The following is a 22,067-nucleotide window of genomic DNA, read 5'->3' as shown; positions in this document are numbered from 1 at the left end:
CTTCCTTCCTTCCTTCCTTCTTTCCTCCCTCCTTCTCTTCCTTCCTCTCTTCTTTTCCTCCTTTCCCTCTCTCCTTCCTTCCCTTCTTCCCTTCCTCCCTCCCTCTCTTCCTTTCTCCCTTCCTTCTTTTTTTTCTCCCTGCAAACTGACCTCTTAATATACATGGGAAGCTTAAGATGAGATAACCTGTCTAGTCTAATGTATCTTCATCATTCTATGGATGAGTAAACTTCCCGGAGACATTAAAGGACATGCCTAAGGACACACTGGTAAGCAAATGGCGGAGATGGTAATTGAACTTACATTCTTCCAAGACTAAATCTGATACTTTCTCCGTCTCATCACATAGATTTGCATTGAAATGATCTTTATTTCATATGTGAAATGGACTCTTGAATTACAGTGAGCATCACATTAAGCAACAGACCTGAAAACCCAATTTCAGCTTTCCTTAGAGCAACTTTCCTGAAAACAAAGATCATTGGAACCAGTTATGTGGCTTGCGATAGGCAGAACTTTTATTGAGATACCACCAAAGAGAAATAGAATGCAATTTTTTCTATTCCAAGAAGACTTTGTCTTAACTTGTCAAAAGAAAAATAGAAAAAAGCCTTTATTTTCTGTATTTATTTTAATTGCATATTTGAACTTCAAGGCTTCCCTTTAGGCCTCGTTTTTGAGGATGTTTAGGAAGGTGCTTTCTGCTCCATCTTGATGGTGTTCATTTTGGAGGACGTCTCTTCAACTGAGTGGACCCTGGTGGAGAGAACTTTGCCACGAGGATCCATCTCTTCTACTACCGTTTTAACCATAGTGGTTTTGGATGAATCTAAAATGAAAGAGGACGTGCAGGAACATTCAGAAGTTAGAGGTATTAAAGTTATAAATGTACAACAATTCACGTATCTCTTTGTTTATACATGTATGTTTACACCATGTGTACGTGTACACATATCCGTGTAATGCACTTACAGCCACATGGTATTTGTACTTGAACATGTAAGTATCTTACATGCATGATCATATAAACAAATGCACACAAATGTGTATACATTTACAGGTATGCATAGACATGCATATTAGATTAAAATTGTATCCAGACTACCCCTCCATGCATGCACATATATGCATATATGTGTATATACAATATGTCTATGTCTATATATATTTAGTACACATAAACACATATAAAGCTATATCTGTATAGGCATCGGTGCACAAATAGGTATGTACAGAACTACATGTATGTGTATATACATACATGTCCATATATGTTTATATATATATTTAGACATATCTAAAACACAATACTAATACATTCTGGAAGATGGAAATTGTATTTGTTTACCTTTTATCTGATTTCCTGGTCCTCCAGGTCTATAGCCACCTTTAGATTTGTGACAGTTTCTATTAATTAAAAAAAAAAAAAAGAAGTTTCCTCAAGGCAGGATCTAGACTTCATCTGTTAGTCCAATTCAACAGGCATTTACTTAGGGCATATTTTGTGCCAAGCACTGTGCCCAGGGCTGAGGATATCAAAGTATCAAACTCCACATCTCCTTCAGTAACTGGCTTAGTGCTTAACCCATGGTCTGTGTTTTTTTAAATTGAGTTTGTTATTTCTCTCTTTGTTTCTCTCTCTGACTCTCTTAGAGCAAAGAACAAAGGAATTCAAAACAGAAGCCAAAGTTTTATATGTATCCTTTGAATTTTTTCTGTTCACAATGCAAATCCTAGTTTGACTTGCTTCTTTTTCTCCTTCTCCTCAATGTAATTTATTTCGCACCTACTGTACGCACAGCAAGCACCACTCCACAGATGGGGGAAAACCATACACTTTAGATACAACCCAACTGCTACCCTCATGTAACCGACAGAAACAAGGTAATAGGATTTTAAAATTGGAAGCGACCTGATTTCTATAAGAACTGGAAGGACCTCTACGAACTAATGTGGAGTGAAATGAGCAGATCCAGCAGAACATTATACACAGTAACCGAAACACTGTGGGATGTTCAAATGTAATAGACTTTGCTACTAAAAGCAATGCAAAGATCTAGGATAATCCAAAAGGACTCATGAGAAAGAACGCTATCCACTTTGAGAGAAAGAACTGTGGGAGTAGAAATGCAGGAGAAAACATATGATCAATCACTTGTTTATTTGGGTATGTGACTTGGAGTTTTGATTTTAAAAGATTACTCTATTACAAAAAAGAATACTATGGAAATAGGTTTTGAGTGATAATACATCTATAACCTAGTGGAATTGCTTATCAGCTCTGGGAGGGGGGAGAGAAGAAGGGAGGGAGACAATATGAATCATGTAACTATGGGAAAATATTTAAAAAAATTAAAATTATTAGAAAAAAAGATTTGGAAGCAATCTAACCAGGGCAGTGGACAGAGTGCTGGGTTTGGAGTCACAATGACCTTAGTTTGAATTCTGTCTCAGATACTTCCTAACTATGTCTGTCTAGCAAATCTCTAAAACTTCTCTGTGCTTCAATTTCACCATCTGTAAAATGAGAGTGTTGGATTCCATGACCTCTAGGATCCCTTCCAGCTCAAAAGTTATTATTCTAATCTGGTCTACCTCACATCTTTTTTTTTAATTTTTAAAAATTTTTACATATTTTTAGTTTTTTAAAAAAATTCCTTTTTTACTTGTTTTCAAAGAAGTTTATGCCCTTCAAAAGAAGTTTTCAAAAGAAGTTGCACTTACCCATCCTCTCCATCAATGAGGGAGCAGTATGTTGAGATTTCATTTTCTAGATAAACCTTCATGTGTAGTAGTTGCTCATATTCCAGCTTCTGGCCCTCAGACTCAGTCCTGACCTGTTGCAGTTGCTCCTCCAGGGCTCCAATCTGGGCTTGGATTTGTGAGAGCTGCACACAGTAGTTCCCTTCAGTCTCAGTCAGAGAGCATTCAAGTGACTGTTTCTATGGGAGTGGTAAACAAACAAACAAACAAACAAACCATAAACATTTGTTGAATGGAAAATGAGATAGTCAGTACAAACAGGCAATGTATAATGTATAATGTATAATGTGTGTAAGTGGGGTTCCAGAAAATTGTTCTTCTGGAATTTGAGCTTCTGGCTTCAATCCAACGTCAGCAGTTTTTCAGGATCAAACTCCTCTTATCCTGGCATTTGAAGATGGTACTATTGATGGTGAATATCTTTCTGGGTGCATTTGAAAAAGTTGACTCATGCCCCTCAGCCATTTCTATACTGGCTATATCTTGAGACTCATTTTGGCATTTGAGACTCATTTTTAAAAAACCTTCTGTCTTAGAAACAATACGAGGTATTGGTTCCGAAGCAGAAAAGCAGTAAGGGCTAGGCAATGGGGCAATAGGCAATAGTGACTTGCTCAGGGTCACACAGCTAGCAAGTGTCTGAGGCTATATTTGAATCCAGGACCTCCTGTCTCCTGATTGAGTCCCCTAACTGCCCCTTCGAGTCTCATTTTTAAAGAGGAAAGCATTCCTAGAATCAGAGGACGTGGTTTTGAAACCTACCTCTGATGGCAACTATCTGTGTGATCTATAGCAAATCATTCAACTTTACTAGGTCTCAGTTTATTCAACTGTAAAATGAACAGATTGGATTAGATGGCTTCTGGGGGGACTCTTCCAGACCTAGATGTAGGATCTTAGGGTCCTTTGCCCCTTGGGTACAAATGAAGCTTCTCTTTCTAAACCCTAGAAGCTCTAGTCCTTCAGTTTCATATTCTTCATTTCTGTTCCTACTGTTTGGTCTGACTGTCCTTAAAAGCTTGGAAATCATTGGAATATTCTAAGGAAAGTCTATTGAAATATTCTATAAGTAGACCCAGTGAAGGTATTTGTTCTTTAGGTTGAAAATCCTTGCCTCTTTTCACTTATTGATGAAAAGATCTCGAGGTACCACAGAGATACCCTCTCTAAACATGCATGTTGTAGGGGTAGGTGATGCGTGGGATTCATGTCTATGTCCCAGCCTGCATGGTCCATTTTGGTTAAGGCAAGAGGGAGTGTAGAGGACGATGTTTTGATATCTCCCCCTTTTTGTGCCTCCTGTCTTATGACTGTCTATGACACTTAAAAAGCAGCTTGTAGGAATAGTAGAATCTAAGGCTATGAGGTTGCTGCCAGTTGTAGGTGAATGTAGGAGATCTTTTCTTCTTTGTAATATCGGAAGGCTCTCTCAAATTAGAAGGATAGATCATTGTTAAAACATACACACACAAAACCACTTTTTCATTTCATTTCAACATTACATAAATGACATCTGAAATATATCCTAATTTTGAATATATGTTAATAAGCAAGTCTTAATAGGACACACAGGGCTCTAATGAGTGAAATGCAAATATGTTTTACCTTGAGGGCCTAGAACAGATGAAAGCTAATATTACAAAAGAAAAAAGGCACTATTTTAGGCTTCCCCCCACAATTCTCTAAAGGAAATATATTTCTTAAATCTTGAACATACTGTTGCCAGTAGGGACTGCAGCTCGATCTCGAGGGTCTGGACTGTACGTTTCATTTCTGTGAGCTCGCTCCTGGCAGAGGTGGTGGCCCCTTCATCATCAGAGATCTGCTGTTGGAGCGTGGCACTCTGGAATAAATGCCATCATTAGTTCAAGCCAGTTACTCTTGAAAATGCAAAGCATAAGAACTGAATATCCTCAACCAAGGAAGATGAAAAAGGAAGAAAGATGAATAGAAAAAAGAATCTTGGACACCTAGGAGTGCCAGGTGAATCAATGTACCATTTTAGGTCCTGAATTTCATTATTAAATTTAAATAGTTATCAAACAAATTTAATGAGTTGCATTGATGCTCAATGTTAAGATTATGCTCAGTTGTTTAAAACCCAGGGCCAAAGATTAGCTAGTAAAAAGTACCTTTTCATTGAACCAGGCTTCAGCGTCCCTGCGGTTCTGCTCAGCCAGATCCTCATACTCAGCCCTCATGTTGTTCAGCAGAACAGTCAGATCCACTCCTGGGGCTGCGTTCATCTCCACATTCACGTTCCCACCCGCGGCACATTGGAGGGCTTTCATTTCCTGAAGGAGAAGATTATTTTAGACTAAATGAATAAGGCTCTGCATATTTTTGAAATGTAATGGCCACCATCATCAAAATGACCACCATTTTGAAAATAAGGGCCAGCGCCTCTAGTATTGAGTTCTGAAATTTTTTGTTTCAGATCATGACATTTATTTATCCCCCCTTCTCCTCTTCCCCTCCCAAAATGAAAAAGCAACAATGTAATTTGCTTTTGAAAAAATAAATCCTTCACAGGACTAATTAGGCCAGTTCTTTCTTGGATTGCTGTTAAAGACTTTATATTTGGCATGTAGCAAAAGAAATGCCAATATTTAGGGAGATTCAATTGGTGTAATGGAAACTTCTAAACTTCTACCTCTTCATGGTTCTTCTTTAGATAAGTCCGTTCTTCGTTCAGTGTCTCAGCCTGAATTTCCAGGTCTGTTCTGCACAATGTCAGCTCATCCAGCACTCTCCTCAGACCATTGATATCAGCCTCAACGCTCTGGTGAAGTGCAAGCTCTGTTTCATACCTCAAGGAATAGTAAAAAGCTTTTTCAGTAGGAATCCTGATCATTAAAGGGGCATGTAAAACATAGCACACAAGTTGAAGTAGGTAGAGAGTAAACATAAGATAACTTATTATGTTGATCACTTAAAGAGATGAGATTAATAATAAAGAAAATACATTTTTTGCAGCGAAAGAAATGGTTTTATTTAATTTTTTTAAATTAAAATTTTTTTCCCCATGATTATATGATTCATGTTTTTTCCCTCCCCTCATCCATCCTCCTCCTGGAGTTGACATGCAATTCCTCTGAGTTCTACACATATATCACTGAAACCCATATTATTTCCATATTATTCATTTTTGTAAAAGAGCAATCTTTTAAAACCAAAACCCTAAATCACCTACCCATATAAACAAGTGATAAATCACATGTTTTCTTCTGGATAAGAACAACACTTTCTAATGTATACCAAACTAATGATTTAAATGCAAATTTTTATATACTGATTTTAATATGTTTATTTATTCTTATATCCATTCTAACATAAAAACAAAGCATCCAACTCCTTAAAGTTATTGCAGGATCAATGAATGGGAGAGGAGGAGCTTCGTGAACTGGTTCCTATTCTCAAAACTTCACTTACTTTAATCTGAAGTCATCAGCTGTCAACCTGGCATTGTCATTCTGCAGGACCACACTAGCATTGCTGATAGTTGCTGCAATTATCTGGTAGACAGGGAGCAGATTAAGAAAAGAGAAAATTTCTTCATGGATCATTTAGAATTTCTCTGAAGCCAAGTCACTTGTCACATTACAGTAAGACATCTGTTGCTCTCTGGCATCCAAGACTGGCTTCTGATAATTTCAGATTATGCCTTTGGATCAGTAAAGACTTCTGCATGGAGAGACTGCTTTCAAGTGAGATAACCAAAGGATACAAATGTGCCACTAGAGACTTTTTGCATTCCTGTGCTCTTTTAGAGGGGTAAAGGTGGGAGGGCGCCATATACTAAGTTATTGACTTTCATACCTATATAATACCAATTGGTGGATGTGTCCTACTCAAATATTTAAATTTTCACAAAAATTCTCTTAATGTCTAGTAATCAGTGATGGAAATTTGTTAGCCTATAGAAGGAAGTCACATTATATATTGTGCAACTATTTTGAGGGCTCAATATGTCTTAGAGTTCTGAGCCTTATGCAATTATGTTCTCTTACCTCATTCCTAAGGTCTTCAATTATTGGGAAATATCTGCTATAGTCATGATCAAGACCCCGGCAAGAGCCAGGACCATATTTCTCATACCATCCCTTAATCTTCTGCTCCAGATCTGCATTTGCCTCTTCCAAAGCACGCACGTTATCCAGGTAAGAAGCCAGGCGGTCATTAAGGTTCTGCATGGTCACCTTCTCATTTCCAGAGAGGAGCCCCACTTCACTCCCCATGAAGCCAGCAGAGGAAGAACTTCCCCCACCCAGACCACCACCATAGCCTCCTCCAGATGAGCTACCACCAAACACGCTACATATATTTCCAGCCCCCAAACCTGCTCCCCCACTCGACAGTCTCACAGATCCAGCTCCTCCACAGGAGCCAACCCTTCTGGATGAAGAAGAGAATCTGAGAGACATAGTGTCAATGTGGAAGAGACGTATAGTCGGGTGTTGGGGTTCAGCTGGACTGTGTCCAGTTCCAGCAGTTTTAGTTGGCTCTTTTTATACTCAGTGATTAGGGTGTTTCTCACAGAGTTTCGCCTACCAATCGCAAAATGGTATTTGCCAACTCATCATGATTTGTATGTAATTGGATGCCTTTTCTTAATTAATGTCTTGCTCTGCTTTGTCCAGTTCTGTAGGTGGGTAGTTAGTTGCTGGTTATTTGTTATCTCAGGGATAGGGTGGAGCATTATCAAGATCATTTACTACATGAGCTTTTTAATTTTAGGTGAGTAATGCTTTACCGAAGTCATTGAGACTTCAAGAATATAGGAGCAAAATCAAAGCAAAGTGTAAGTGTTAAGTCCTCTTGTGTCAGAAGATCTCAGGACAGGAAGAGCCTGAAGATGATTGGTGGGGTTTAGTGGTGGTCTTGCTCCTTATTCTCTTGGCTTATGACTCTTTACCCAGGAAATGGGGAAAATGATGGTAGCATTCTGCTAGCACCCTATCCCTCTATCTTATTGATATGCATTTTACAATATTATACAATATATTTTATTTTTAAAAAGGAGAAAAAGAAATAGACTCTTGAGTAAGTTGCCATTAAGCCTAAGGAGATTAAAAAATTGTGGAGACATAGTCTTAAATGTGAAGTTTCCTATGGCAAAAGAGCTCTATCCCTTCAAGTTTTAGCTTGACCCTTTGGTTTATGATATTTGAAGGGGAATGAGATGGCTTTTTCTTTCTCTACCCATCTGCTTTTCCCACCTCTCTCCCTCTCTCCTTTTTCTGTGTTTCTCTCTTCTCTCTCTGACTTAATCTGCTTTTCTCTATCTCAAGCTGCTTTTCTTTCTGTCTACTTCTCTCTGACTGTCTATGTATCTGTCTGTCTGTCTGTCTCTTAATTTCTTTTCTTGCTGTTCCCTTCCCTTTTTATTTGTCTCTGTCACTCTCTCTCTGCTTCTGTTTCTAAACTATGTCTCTGACTGATCCCTGCCTTTTCTTTTTCTATGTCTCTGTTGCTGACTTTCTTTGTCTGTCTCTCTCTGAACTCTTATCTCTGTTTTTATTTCTGTTTATGTCGATCTTTTTAACTTCTTGCTCCATAACACTCCTATAGGTAGGGAAAGAGTTTGGTAACACTCGTTAACTCTGTGGCATATCTACTAATCTCTTAGGAAAGGTATGGTCAAGTCTCTAAATATCTACAGACTTTCAGTACCATTACCCCAGCGTTGGTGAATGAGAAGCCACTAGAGCTCTTTGATTTCTGCCTTCGATGCCATGGCTTTCTTTTCCTCTATCTGTTTGCTGGGCGTTTCCTCTTCTCTCTCTCTTTTTTTTAATCCCTTTTTTCTCTGGCTGAGAACTCTTAACCTGAGGTCTATGAACTTAAAAAAATTATTTCCCCCCAATTATGTGTAAAAACAATTTTAACATTATGATTTTTTAAAATTTGAGTTCCAAATTCTCTCCTTCCCTCCTCTCCTTTGTCTCTTTCCCCCCTTTTGAGACAGTCAATCTGATATATATTTAACATGTGCAATCATGTAAAACATTTTCCCATATTAGTCATTTTGTGGAAGAAAACTTGAACAAAAAAAGAAGAAAGTGAATACAGTATGTTTTGGTATGCATTCAGAATCCATGAGTCCTTTCTCTGGAGGTGAATGGTATTTTTTATCATGACTCTTTAGGATTGTCTTGGATTGCTGTATTGTTGAGAATAGCTAGATCATTCATAGTTGTTCTTCATACAATATCGTGGTCACTGTGTACAATATTCTTCTGGTTCTTCTCACTTCCTTGAATCAGTTCACATAAGTCTTTCTGTGTTTTTCTGAAATCATGTGGCTCATATCATTTCTTATAGCACAGTAGAATTCCATTACAGTCATGTATCACAACTTGTTCAACCATTCACCAATTGATGAGCAAGCACCTCCTCAATTTCCTAATCTTTGCTACCACAAAAAAGAGTTGCTATAAATATGTTTTTACAAATAGATACTCTCCCCACTTTTAAAAAAATCTTTTTGAGATACAGACCCAATAGTGGTGCATGAACTATTAAAATTTTTGATAACTGTATTTCACTCTATTTCCCTCTATAATCCCATTTATTTTATTTTGTTCATTTGAAAATATTATTCTGAGAGAGTCTACAGGCTTCATCAGACTGCCATAGTGATATAAAAAAGCTTAAGTACATATTGTTCTTCAATCCCATCCTTCTGGCATACATACTATCCCTTGGGGATGATGTCATTAGGAAACATTCATTGCATTCTTTCCCCCTTTCTTAACTAACCTTGATTTCTTTCATGCATTTCTGTTAATAAAGAAACATTGTTTGCTCAGAGAAGATCATCCCATGCACCGATGCAGTGATGGCTTTCTGATCTCCTGGTCAAATAAGCAAAGGATGCTATGTGATAATGTGAGTAGTGCTGGCAATGAAGTCAAGATACCCCATCGCATTCACAATGGTGTTCAGGTTGACAATGAACTCTAAACTGGAAATAGGGAAATCAGAAAAACAACCACAACAATGCAAGTGACTTTGGGAGCAGTATTCCAAAATTGAGTATCACAGGATGAAATCTATGATGAACATGCCATCCTATATTTCAAGCTGAAAGAAACCTTTAGAGGCCATTGTGCCCATATATGTCTCTCTCTCTCTCTTTTGAAACTGAGTCTGAGAGAGGCTAAGTATATTTCTCTGAATCGCACAACTAGTAAATGTCTGAGGTAGGGTTTGAACCCAAGTCCTCCTGAGTCCAAATCCATCGACCTAATTATTAAGCCTTACATTTTGTCATGAGAAATTAAAAAAAATATATAATGTGATAAACGTTCTGCCTGTTCTAGGAACGTTGATGAACATGTGGTGACCACTGGATATCAGTTTGCAAGAAAACTCTTTTGTCTAGAAATGGGTACAGGAATTCTCTATTTCATAACTTCGGTTCAACAAATTACATTTTAAAACATTGGCTGTCTCCTCTACACAGTTCTATGGTCTGAAAGTATAATTATAAAATAAATCCTGGTCTTGTTCCTTGAAGAAATTACAACTTACAATATGACAGTGAACAAATAACTATAATACACACTATAAGTATATAGCAGAGGTTCAAAGAGAATAGAATGAGAGATGGAAGAAGGGAGAATGGAGAGGTGATGGAGGGGTTAGGGAAAGCAATGCTGGAGGAAGGACATCTAAGTGAGACCTTGAAAGAAAGGAAGGATATTAATAGATGGACATTTCCAGGGAACATTTCCAGACATGGGGAGTAATGCATATTTAACAGTAATTCCACATATATAAATGACATATGTTTCCTTTTCTACCTTACCTACTCAGAAGTTGAATAATATCTCCTCTCCCTTCCCCAGTGAATTAATGGGACAATCAGAAAGTCAGTTCTGGCTGATCTGAGACCTCTCTTCCCTATAGGCAGCTTAGGTGACTTGGTGGATAGAGTGCCAGGCCTGGAGTCAGGAATTCAAATCCAACCTGAGACACTTATTAGCTAAGTAACCATGGGCAAGTCAGTTAACTTCTGGTGACTTCAGTTTCCTCATTTGTAAAATGGGTTTAATAATGACATCTATGTTTCAGGGTTGTTGTGGGGATCAAATGAGGTAATATTTGTTAAACTTTTAGCACAGTGTTTGGCACATAATAGGCACTATATGCATGCTAGCTATTGTCTTCTTTATCTCTTAGAATTTTAGAACTGGAAAGGAACTTAGAGGTCTAATCTAATTCTCATCTAATGCAACCATTTCATTTGTTTAAAAAATCTTCTTTTTCTTCTGAACTCAACAATGCCAAATAAAACGAGCATTTCTGTAATATAAGTAGGGCAGAAAAAGAGAATTATACATAAAACTATGAATATGATTCATAAGTTATTTTTCATTTTTCCTAAATTGCACCTGCAAAGACCTGGAATACAGTTCTAAAAACTTATCAGAACAAGGATAATTCAGACCAGAATGAATTTAATAGGCCAAGGAGTTACCACAAGCTTTATGTTCTTTTAGACAGATTGTTTTTTGCAACTATTTAGAAGATGGATGGAGAAGAGAGAAAACGGAGGCAGCAAGAACAATTTAGAAAGTTATTATAGGAGTCTAGGAGATAAGTGATGACTGAATTAGTGTGGTGTCCATTTAAGTAAACAGATGCAAAAGATGCTGTGGAAGTGGAATCAATAGGACCTGACAAGTGATGGGGGATGGAATCAATTCTATCTTCACATCACTTATATCCATCCTCTTCTCTCCATCTACATCACAACCAACTTCATTCAGGTAGTCAGCACCTCTTACCTGGGATATTGGTTTTTCTGAATCCAATTTCTTTCCTTCCCTAATTCGTCTTCCACATAGTGGTCAAGTTGTTATTTCTATGGCACAAGTTTGACTGTGTTACTTCCCCCGCCTAAGAGAATTCAATGATTCCTTATTCCCTCTAGGAAAGTGTACAAACTCCTCTTTTAGGTAATTAAAGCCCTTCTCTGTCTGGTTCTCCTATATTGTTCCACCATGCTACTGTCCCTCACACACCCTACCCTCAAGCCAAACTGGCCTATTTCATTTTCCCCGTACTTTTCTGTCTCTCATCTCTTCACTTTTGCACAGGCTTATTCTCTTTGCCTGGCAATCTCTCCTTCCTCTTGGAATACCTAATTCTCTCCAAGGCTCAACTCACATGCCACTTCCTTTAGAATAACTTCTTGGTTCCATGCACAGGAGACTTTATATTTATCTCCTATCTATTCTGTGGTTGTTTGCTCTTTATTTCGAAGAGGACCAGTAACAGCATGAGATGATGGATTGAACTGGATTTAAGAGAGACAGAGCTGCTCAAAGTCATCAGCCTCATTCACTCTTCCAGAGTCATTCAAGTCTAGACAAAAGTCAGGATGACTGGTAATGGTCTGGGATGGAGGGGATGACCTGGCCATCTTTGATGTTTGGCCAAGCTCTAATCACTCTGCAATGCCTGCTTTGGTCACTTTCATTGCTGCTGGAACAAATTATTCTCATTTATCCATTCTAAGGGGGAATGTCTTTATGTGCTTGGAGTAGACACCTCCCTAACTCATCAGCATGTCAGAGGTCTGTCAGTTCCCCTCAACCTAGTTTAGCCCATCTGCCATGATGGTTTACTGGGGTGTGGCTACAGCTTCTTGGAGCTACAAGTGGGAGCTGAGTGAACGATGGAGGCCAAAGGTGGATGAGCAGCCCCGAAAAGGGCTCAGTAACTCTTCACATCAGAGGTGCTAATCCTTCTGGAAACCTCTCCCACCCCTTCTATTCTGTGATATTAATAATAGCTAACATTTGTGTAGTACTTCGTGGTTTGCCAAGTGGTTTATATTTGTTATCTCACTTGATCCTCACAACAACCCTGGGAAGCAGGTGCTAGTATTATTCCTATTTTATAGATATAGAAACTGAGATGGAGAGAGATCAAGTGACTCTCCCAGGGTCACACTATATGTGGCAGGATTTGGACTCAGATTTTCCTGGCTCCAAGTCCAGTCCTTGATTTTATGCAATATACCACCCACTTGTCTAACTATTCTGTCCTTACTTATTTGTGAACATGTTGTATCTCCCTTTCAGTGGTATGCGAGCTCTTTGAGGGAAGGGGATATATTACTCTTGTATTTGCTTTGCCTGGTCAGTATCTGGCCCATTTAAAATGCATTTAAAACTAGCAAATATTGTGGAGTACTTAGATCTCGGTCAGACATTGAAGACATCACTAACATGGAAATTCTACAAGTATGATAACATGTTGAATGTATGATAAAGTGGCAATACCTCAGGGGACAGAGGACCTTGGCAAGAAGCATCAGAGAAGCAGCCCAAAGCTGAGCTCATTGTTATTCACCTAGTTCACTGTTGGATAGTTTTCCTTGGAATCTGTTCTACCAGAATTCTTTCACTGCTCCTCTCTCTGGTTCCAGATGGACACAAAAAATGGTGGCTCTCTCAGGGAACATAACAGCTCATCACTGGGCCCCCTGGGTGTCCTCTGGAGCCACAGGAGGCTGCAATGAATCGTAGGGAACTTACAGAGGAGGAAGGGAACTCAGAGTTCCGGAGAACAGCATGGCCATATCAGTTTATTGACATCAGAGACCCCTTTCGACTCTTATTCTCATAATCACACAGTACTTCATCTTATTGCAAAATGATGTTGGCCTATCTAGATAACAACCCGCAAATTATGATTGAAACCAGTTCTTAAATAACTTGATGTTACTTATCCTCACATTGTGCAACAGGCACTCACACTTCTCAGTTAGCTTCTGCTCTGGTTTCTCTGGTTCCTTAGTCCTGGGACTAGGATTCTTTATCTCTCAGACTTCTGCAAACTCTGATGATACAGTAGGAGAATGAAGAGATGTGGGGAAGGAGGCCAGGAAGGTGAGAGAAGCATATGTCTTATCTTCCTGTTCCATCTCTTTCCCTCCTTTCCTCTGACACTGCTACCACCCTTATGCAAACCCTAGCCACTTCATTCTGGGACTATGCAATTAGCTAGTTGATCTCTCTGCCTCAAATCTCCCCTCCCCCCCCCCCCCCCACACTCTAGTTTTTCATTCCTTCAGCTGCCAAATTGATTTTCTGACCATGTTGTTCTCCTGTGCCCCTTTCAATAAACTCCACTGGCTCCTATTACTTCCAGAACCAACTATAAAACTTCTGTTTAGCTTTTAAAATCCTTCATAGTGTGATCCCCTTCTACCTTGTCAGTCTTCTGTGTTTGTCTCTATCTTAAACATTTCGACCCAGTGACACCAGTTTCCTTTTTGTTCCTTGGAAAGTTTATAAAAAGCATTTAACACAGGGCTTGGCGTGTAGTGGGTACTATATAAATACTTATTCCCTTTCCTTCTTCTTCCTCCTTTGCACAAGGCCCTCCAGGCATTTTCACTGGCTACCCAGCATACCTGGAATCCTCTCCCTCATCATTTCATCTTCTTGGCTTTTCTAGCTTCCTTCAAGTCTCAGCTTAAATCTCACTTTCTACAAGAAGCCTTATTTCTTGCCCCTTTAAACTTTGTATCATCCCTCTGAGATTGCCTCCAATTTATCCTGTTCAAATAGCTTATTTATAGTTGTCTGTATGGTAGGCTCCACTAATAAACTGAGTTCCTTGAGGGTGGGGATTGTCTTTTGGCTTTTTTTTTTTGTGTGTCCCCATTGCTTAGCACAGTGCCTGGCACATGCATGCTTCTTGACTGATCTCTTTCACCCAAGAGGAAGGGAAGAGATAATGATCAGAAACTGTGGGCTGCCCTGAGACTGTACTGAGTTGGGTATCTAGGCTAGACTAGGGGAAATCTGAGGTTTAAAGCTTTGCAAATAGTCTTGTCCATACATTGACAACCTTATGATCATGATTCTTAGCTCCTTGCCTTAGCTCCTAGCTCCTTTAGTGAAACTAAAAAAGATAAAGATTGTTTTGTTTGATCCTCACCACCCACTCCCCCTCCCATAAGGCAAGTCTACTTATTTTACTTTAAATTCTGACTTCTCTAGCCAGACATTCACTCAAGTGAACTCCTGCTGCTCTCTTACTATCTGATCTTACCCAGACTGCCCTTGTTGCTAAATTATATCTCACCTGTCCCTACCGAGTCAGAACTATTTCCTGAATGATCAGCTAGGTGTTAATCTGATTATTTGATTAAAGTAATTCACAGGAAGGCAGGAGAGGTTTATTGAGGGAGGGGTATTAGCATTTTTAAAGAGAATTTGGTAACCCAAATTAATCTCTAATTAGCACGTGCAGGACTCAGAACCTTTTGGTGCTACTCTTCTATTTTTGGCCACACACTCTCTCTCTATGCTTTTACAGTGTTCTAGAGAATGAATTGCTTCAATAGCCCCAACCCATCTGTTCCTTCACTCTATCCCTAGCAGTAGCTCAAAAGAAACGTGAGATGTATAAATTTAGAGACACCTCTATCCCAGGTGTTCATGTGAACCATTTGTGCCCATTTTGAGCTTATGTAGGTCTGACCACACACTATACATAGATGTTGACATAATGTTGCCATTTTGGTCCTTTCTGAGTACAAAGAACAACTAAACCTCAGCGGCACCCTAGACCAGTAATGGTGAACCTATGGCATGTGTGCCAAAAAGGGCACACAAAGCCTTCTCTGTGGGCATGCCTATAGTTACCTGCCTTTACTAGAAAACCAAAGGGACAAAGAGCAGAGCTGTTCCTCTTCTCCTCTCCATGCACTTGAGGACATTCCTCATTTCACTCACCCCTTTGCCCAGCAGCCAATGGGAGTGCTTCCTCCCTCCCTTGTCTGGGGTAAGGTGGGGTGCAGGGCTTACATGCGATGTGAGGGGGCAATGCAGATGGCAGCCTATTGAGTCTGTGATGAAGGTGATTCCAGCGGTGTGGTTGGAGAGGAGTTAGGTTTGAGGGGAGCAGAGTTCCTGGTGTGGCATGTAGCTGGAGGATAGCATAGCACTGGGACCATTCTCTTTCCCCTCTCCACACAGGTCTCCCATCACCTGCCCCTCTGCCCAGTAGACCAGTGGGAATGCTTCTTCCCTTCCCTGTTTGGGATAAGGGGAGGCAGGGAGTGAGTTGGGGGTGTGGGGCATGGCACTTAGTCTCTGGGGGGGGCGAGCATGACACTTGGTCTGCAGGGTGGGACCCAGCACTCTGTCTCTAAAAGGTTTCTTATCAATGTCCTAGATTTTGCTAGTGGCCTTGATTCAGTGAAACAAGAGTCACACAATCATAGAATTTCAGAGCTGGCAAGGACTTCAGAGGCTCAAATGTGGAATAATGGCTAGAGTACCAGACTTGAAGTTGGGAAGACTTGGGTTCAAATTCCATCTTAGAACCTGGGCAAGTCACTTCAGTGCTTACTGCCTCAGTTTCCTTACCTCTGAAATAAGGGTGAGTTGAATTCACTAGCCTCTGAGGTTTCTTCCAACTTTAAGTTTATGCTGCTATCATATATCATGGCTTCCATCAACTTGGGCCCCCTCCTTTGCATATTAAAAGGAAAATTGTTTTATTGCCTTTATATTATTGATCATGAACCAAGTGACCAATATAATCCTTTAGATAAGTAACTGCAACTATGCTTTTTAGAAAAAGTTAGACCCAGTTAGTAAACTGTATATTAGATGTCAATTATAATAATACAATGTCAATACCATAGTAGTATTACTATGGTACTATAGAATAATAATACTATAGATTAAGAATAACACTCTAAAATAATACCATAGTATTAGAAAGGACTTAATTTGGTAGGTTACAATATTATAGCAATTAAATATATTTAGAGCTTCTTTTGGAGGAATAAAGCTTTTATCCAGGGAAGCTGAAACTCATGCAGGAATTGTTTGTTGGGAATGGAGAATGTAGAGCTGTCCTGATGAGACCATATGAAAAGAACTTTAGCATGTTCAAGTGTCGTTTGATTATTTGAAGATTTATGCCAACTATAGGCTCCCCAGAGTATTATGGCCAAGAAAGGTTTCTTTGACCTAAGTAGTATGGTAGTTAACCTTATACTGAATTTGGAATTTATATCAAATGTTCCAAACCCTTGTTCCCAAACACCATTGCAAGTTTCTTAACATCTTCTGTACCTTCAGCTATGTTAATGACTTATATTAACCAGCTCTCAAAAAGCTATAAAAGCTATAAAACATACTTTTGTACATCTGTGGGTCTTATCACAAATTGGGTGTGGTAAAATCTCCAGCTTTCATTTGACACATTAAAGTTTGGAGCTTCAGCTAAGAATTAAGACCCAGAGATTCTTTATTTCTAACAAGAACTTTTTCTTAATCTTAGAAAAAATATTTCTCTTAATCAATATCCTTCCTCAACTATACCTGGATACATAACTCCAGATATGGCTAAGACAGAGTACTTCAGTGCTATCACTTTGACTAAATCTGGCATTACGGTTCTTTTGACCTAGACTTTGATTACAGTAACTATTATGACAATGAAACATTGTTGACTTATATTAAATTTGAAGTACAATATTTTACTCTCACCGAGTTCATCGGTTCCCTTGGGTTCAGTTACTATCCCTTCCAGATGTCTCGGGAATCCACATATACTATTAATAGGTAGCATCTGTGTAATACTTTAAGATCTGCAAAATCTTTTACAAAAATCATTCCATTTCATCCTCACAATAATCCTATGAAGTAGGAGCTATTATCTCAACTTTTGCACATAGGGAAACTAAGGCTAAGTGATTTGCCCAGGATCACATACCTAATAAGTATCTGAGATAGATTGGATTTGAATTTAGTTTTTCCTAATTCTTGGCCCAGCACTTTGTCTTCCATCTACTGACCTGGACTACCCAGTTTCCTTTCCCGAGTTCCAATCTCACTTCACCAGCTGTCTTTTAGACATCTTCACTGATATTCTCCATAGATGTCTCAAATTCAATGTGTCCAAAATGGAACACATTCTCTCTTGTCCCTTAAGTTCTTTCCCTCCTTTATCTCTCTGTTCCTGTCACCACTATACTTCCAGGAACCCTAATTTGTAACTTTAGTTTTTATTCACAACCTAATGGGGGAAAAATCTTATCAGTTAGCTGTCAGATGGGATGAGTCTAGGAGAAGATTAATAAAATCTGAGCCAGAATTCCTTTCTTATCATAGTCTTTCTCTTATCACATTGGCAGTAAGACATCTAAGCCAAAAATTCTTTTGTCACAATAAGATTCTCATATATTATCCTTATTCATTTTTGTAGACTAAAAGTTCTAGAAGATTTTTCCCCTCCTTCCTCCTCTTTGGAAGAAAATTGTGTCGTATAACTGTTTGGCTTTAATCTTCCATTCAGTATCAATAATGTAGGTAGGAACATCCTGGCCCTTCAAACAGTGCTGTTGTTCAATTGTTTTAACCATGTCAAACTGTTCATGACCTGATTTGGAGTTTTCTTGGCAAAGATACTGGAATGGTTTGCTATTTCCTTCTCCACCTCATTTTACTGATGAGTAAACCGAGGCAAATAGGATTAAGTGACTTGCCCAAAATCATGTAGCTAATAAGTATCTGAGGCTAGATTTGAACTCATGAAGATAAGTCTGACTTCAGTCCTGGGACTCTATCTACTGTGTCACCTATCTGCCTATTCAAACAGTAGAGCTCAGTTAATATTTGTTGAATGAATGCATTTAGATTTCACTCTGAAGAATGTAGGGCTTTTTGATTCTGTGTCATAGGCTAAACATCGTTGCAGCCTGTATCTTTCAGGTTTTTAGAAGAGCAAAAGACCCAGTTATGTTCTTCTTTGTTTCTGTAAGTTGTAAAATGTTTTGGTTTGTTCCTTTGCCATTGAGTTTACAGAATATTGGCCTCCTTTGATGAATTTTGGCTAGAGTTTCAATCAAGTTTGCTGTAATTATCCCATCTTTCAGAACTTCTTTGAAGTTGAAACCCCCACAACTGTTAGGCCTTTCCTTATTAGCCTGATCGTAGCCTAAGCCAAAGGATGTGAACCATCTCGTCTGGAATTCTTGTCTTCTTCCAGCACGTGTTACTTGATTCTCATCCCCACATTATATAACAGAAGCTGTGGTCATTGATGCCTAAAGAAAAGAGAAGCTATGCTTTCCTCCTACTAGAATGTATAATATAATTAGAATATAATATTAGAAAAGAAGAACTAAGGTCAACTAATATTATATCACAGATTATATTATGTATAATAAATTATATTATATTATTGTATATTATAAAATAATATAATTCTCAATCTAGATATTGAATAAAAATGGACAGACTTAATAATACAGCCTATTATATATATATTTCTGGTCTGGGCATAGTTGTTCTCATTTGACTGTCTTGGGAAATTGTGAGCTTCTTGAAGGTAGGGATTGTGTTTGCCTTTCTTTGTTACCTCATTGCTTATAACTATGTCTGGCACATAGTAGGAACTTAATAAATCCCTGTTGGCTGGACTTGGCTTGATCAGGATGGACTTTTATACAAAATCTTATAAAATGTTGTGCTATTTAAGATCTATAACCCACTTTTGAAAAAAGTCCAAGTGTTTATTTTTCTTTTTTAAGTACATTTTTATTGAGATATTTTGTTTTTACATTACCAACATTTCCCAACATATTTTCTCTACCATCCTTAGAGTCATTTAACAGAGTAAAAAATAGAATTTTTACCCTCCTACCCACATTCAGCCAAACTAACCAAAAAAATTCGCCATATTCAGTGATACATATATATTCCTCTGTTTCTGCAGAGAGAGTAGAGAGGCACCCTTCTTATATCTCTTCTGTGGGGACAAGTTTGGCCATTATACTTTCACAGAATTTAGTTTTGATTTTTTTAAATAAAAATTTCCATTTATAATCTATTAGTCATTACACATATTGTTTTTCCTGCTTCTTTTTTACTTCACTTTGTATCAAGTTAATATGTCTTACCAGGCATCTCTATATTTCTAGTGGAATCTCTGGATCAAAGGACATTTATCAACTTTTAAAATCTAATTGCCTCAGTTGCCTCAACTGTAAAATGAGGGTAATAATAGCATCTATCTGCCAAGTTTATTGTAAGGATCAAATGAGATAATATTTGTAAAGTGCTTAAGAAAGTAATTGGCACAGAACAAGTACTATATAAATGCTACTACTACTATTATTATTATTTTTATTTTTGGTTACACTCTTTACCCAGATAGCTATATCTTTTCTGTATACAGTGACACCTACTGGTCATATGAAAGACAAAGAAAAAAATCCCAAGTATTTCATCTACTCTTTTGTCCAAGTATAAGCAAGAAATAGCAAAAATGACTTGTGAAAGAAATGATGATTAAACACCTAAAAAGAGAAACAGATGTATATTTGCTTCTTTATTTAACAGCAAAACATCCAATGTTATCTGTGAAAAGGAAAAAGTATAAACAGAGATTTTTGCTAGGTACTTTAAGAAAAGAAATTATTTCTCTTCTCACATTTAGAATCATGCATCTTGCTAGAATTCTTTACTTTCTCTTGCCTGGAATTCTCTAGAAAGGGACTCTTTGTTCTGTTTTGCCATTGCTCATTTTAGAGGTCTTTTCTTCAATGGAGTGAACCCTGGTTGAAAGGACCTTGCCCCGCTGATCTAGCTCTTCAACAACAGTCTTTACTAGTGTGGTTTTGGAGAGATCTAGAAATGAAACATATACGATATCAATTAATCAATCAATCAATTTATTTATTAAGACTTATTACATGTCATGTATTAATTATTGGGAATACAAAAAAAAAAGGCAATAGACGATCTTTAGGGGGCAGCTGGGTGGCTCAGTGGATTGAGAGCCAGGCCTAGAGATGGGAGGTCCTAAGTTCAAATCTAGCCTCAGATACTTCCTAGCTGTGTGACCCTGGGCAAGTCACTTAACCCCCATTGCCTAACTTTTACCACTCTTCTGCCTTGGAACCAATACATGGTACCAATTCTAAGGTGGAAGGTAAGGGTTTTTTTTTTTTTTTTTTTTTTTAAACAGTCTTTACCGTGAAGAAGCTTAAAATCTAATAGGGGGCCAACATGCAAACAAATATGTAAAAACCGAGCTAGTATATAGGATGAATAGAAAATGAAAGAGGAAAGGCATTAGAATTAAGAGGCATTGGGGAAGACTTCCTGTAGAAAGTGGGATTTTAGTTGGGTCTTAAAGGAATCCAGAGAGGTCAGCATTTAGAGGAGGGAGAACATTCTGCCATAGGAGACAGCTAGAGAAAATGCCAAGAAATGGAGTGTTTTGTTTGAGGCATAGCCAGGAGGCCAGAATCACTGGCTCTAATAGTATCTGTCCCGAGTAAGGAGTAAGAAAGCCCAAGAGGCAGGAGGAGGTTAAAGCCCAAGAGGTAGGAGGTGGGTAGGCTATGAAGGACTTTGAATATCAAATTGAGGATTTTGTATTTCCTGGAAGCAATAAGGAATGATTGTAGTTTATTGAGTAGGGTATGGTGACCTGGGCTTGCATTTTAGGAAAATTACTTTAGGGGCTGAATATAGGATTGGAGTGGGAAGAGACTTGAGGCAGGATAATCCATAAGCAAGCTATTGCAGGAATCAAGGGGTGAGGTAATGAAGGACTACTCTGGTGTGATGGGGATAAAAGGTGTTGGGGGTGGATTCCAGAGGCGTTGTAAAGGCGAAATTGGTAGGCTTTGGCAACACACACACACACACACACACACACACACACACACACACACACACACATTTGTTATATTATGTGGAATGGGAGTTTGGCACATACATATTTCATATACATGCACACCTAGGATGACAAGACTTAGCTTCTGAAAGCAGAACAGACAGTTCTGTAGGAGAGATGTACAACATTCCATTCTCCATCTCCATGCCTATCTTTATATGGCCCCATTCCCTGTCCCTCAGCCCCCATTTTCCATTCTCCAAGCCTGGATACACTCAGTTCTCAATTGCTTGTCAGAATCCCTAATTTCTTTCAAAGCTGGGCTTAAGGGCCACCTCATACATGACATATTTCTTCATCTTTAAAACCATTTTCCAGCAATTTTCACATCACTTATTGTCCTACTCTCTTATTCCCTTCCAGCTCCTCTACAGTTGTTTTCTTCTCCCCACTAAAATGTAAGCTCCCGAAGGCAACAGATTGTTTTTTTCCTTGTTTGTTTTGTATCCTCAGCATTTAGCACTGTGCCTGGCTATCATAGTAAGCAAGACTGCTCTTTCTTTCTTTCTTTCTTTCTTTCTTTCTTTCTTTCTTTCTTTCTTTCTTTCTTTCTTTCTTTCTTTCTTTCT

At 38.5% G+C, this 22,067-nt stretch overlaps 2 protein-coding genes across 2 annotated transcripts in view; both read right to left on the bottom strand.

The window, feature by feature from the left end:
* Positions 1-686: 686 nt before the first annotated feature.
* LOC123247752 (keratin, type I cytoskeletal 27-like) lies at positions 687-7,187 on the bottom strand. The gene is made up of 8 exons (XM_044676753.1): positions 6,774-7,187; positions 6,196-6,278; positions 5,417-5,573; positions 4,896-5,057; positions 4,481-4,606; positions 2,725-2,942; positions 1,349-1,407; positions 687-829 (listed from the first exon to the last, which is right to left on the bottom strand). The coding sequence occupies exons 1-8, from the start codon at positions 7,185-7,187 to the stop codon at positions 687-689; spliced, it is 1,362 nt and encodes a 453-aa protein (XP_044532688.1).
* Positions 7,188-20,298: 13,111 nt separating this feature from the next.
* LOC123246159 (keratin, type I cytoskeletal 28-like) overlaps positions 20,299-22,067 on the bottom strand; it is a 12,870-nt gene continuing 11,101 nt past the window's right edge. Inside the window, exon 6 of the mRNA XM_044675097.1 lies at positions 20,299-20,441. Coding sequence (XP_044531032.1) covers positions 20,299-20,441 — 143 coding nt within the window. The remainder of the gene's footprint in view (positions 20,442-22,067) is intronic.

Source organism: Gracilinanus agilis, chromosome 4, assembly GCF_016433145.1.
Source record: "Gracilinanus agilis isolate LMUSP501 chromosome 4, AgileGrace, whole genome shotgun sequence".
In the NCBI taxonomy this organism is placed as follows: Eukaryota; Metazoa; Chordata; class Mammalia; order Didelphimorphia; family Didelphidae; genus Gracilinanus; species Gracilinanus agilis.
This window is presented reverse-complemented; position numbering and strand designations above follow the sequence as displayed.

Bases quoted from the DNA above. Each gene is read 5' to 3' on its own strand.
- LOC123247752 (XM_044676753.1), bottom strand. From the start codon at position 7,187: ATGTCTCTCAGATTCTCTTCTTCATCCAGAAGGGTTGGCTCCTGTGGA. The intron at 5,574-6,195 runs GTAAGTGAAGTT...CTATTCCTTGAG, and splicing joins GCTGATGACTTCAGATTAAA to GTATGAAACAGAGCTTGCAC. The intron at 1,408-2,724 runs GTAAGTGCAACT...TTTAATTAATAG, and splicing joins CTCATTGATGGAGAGGATGG to AAACTGTCACAAATCTAAAG.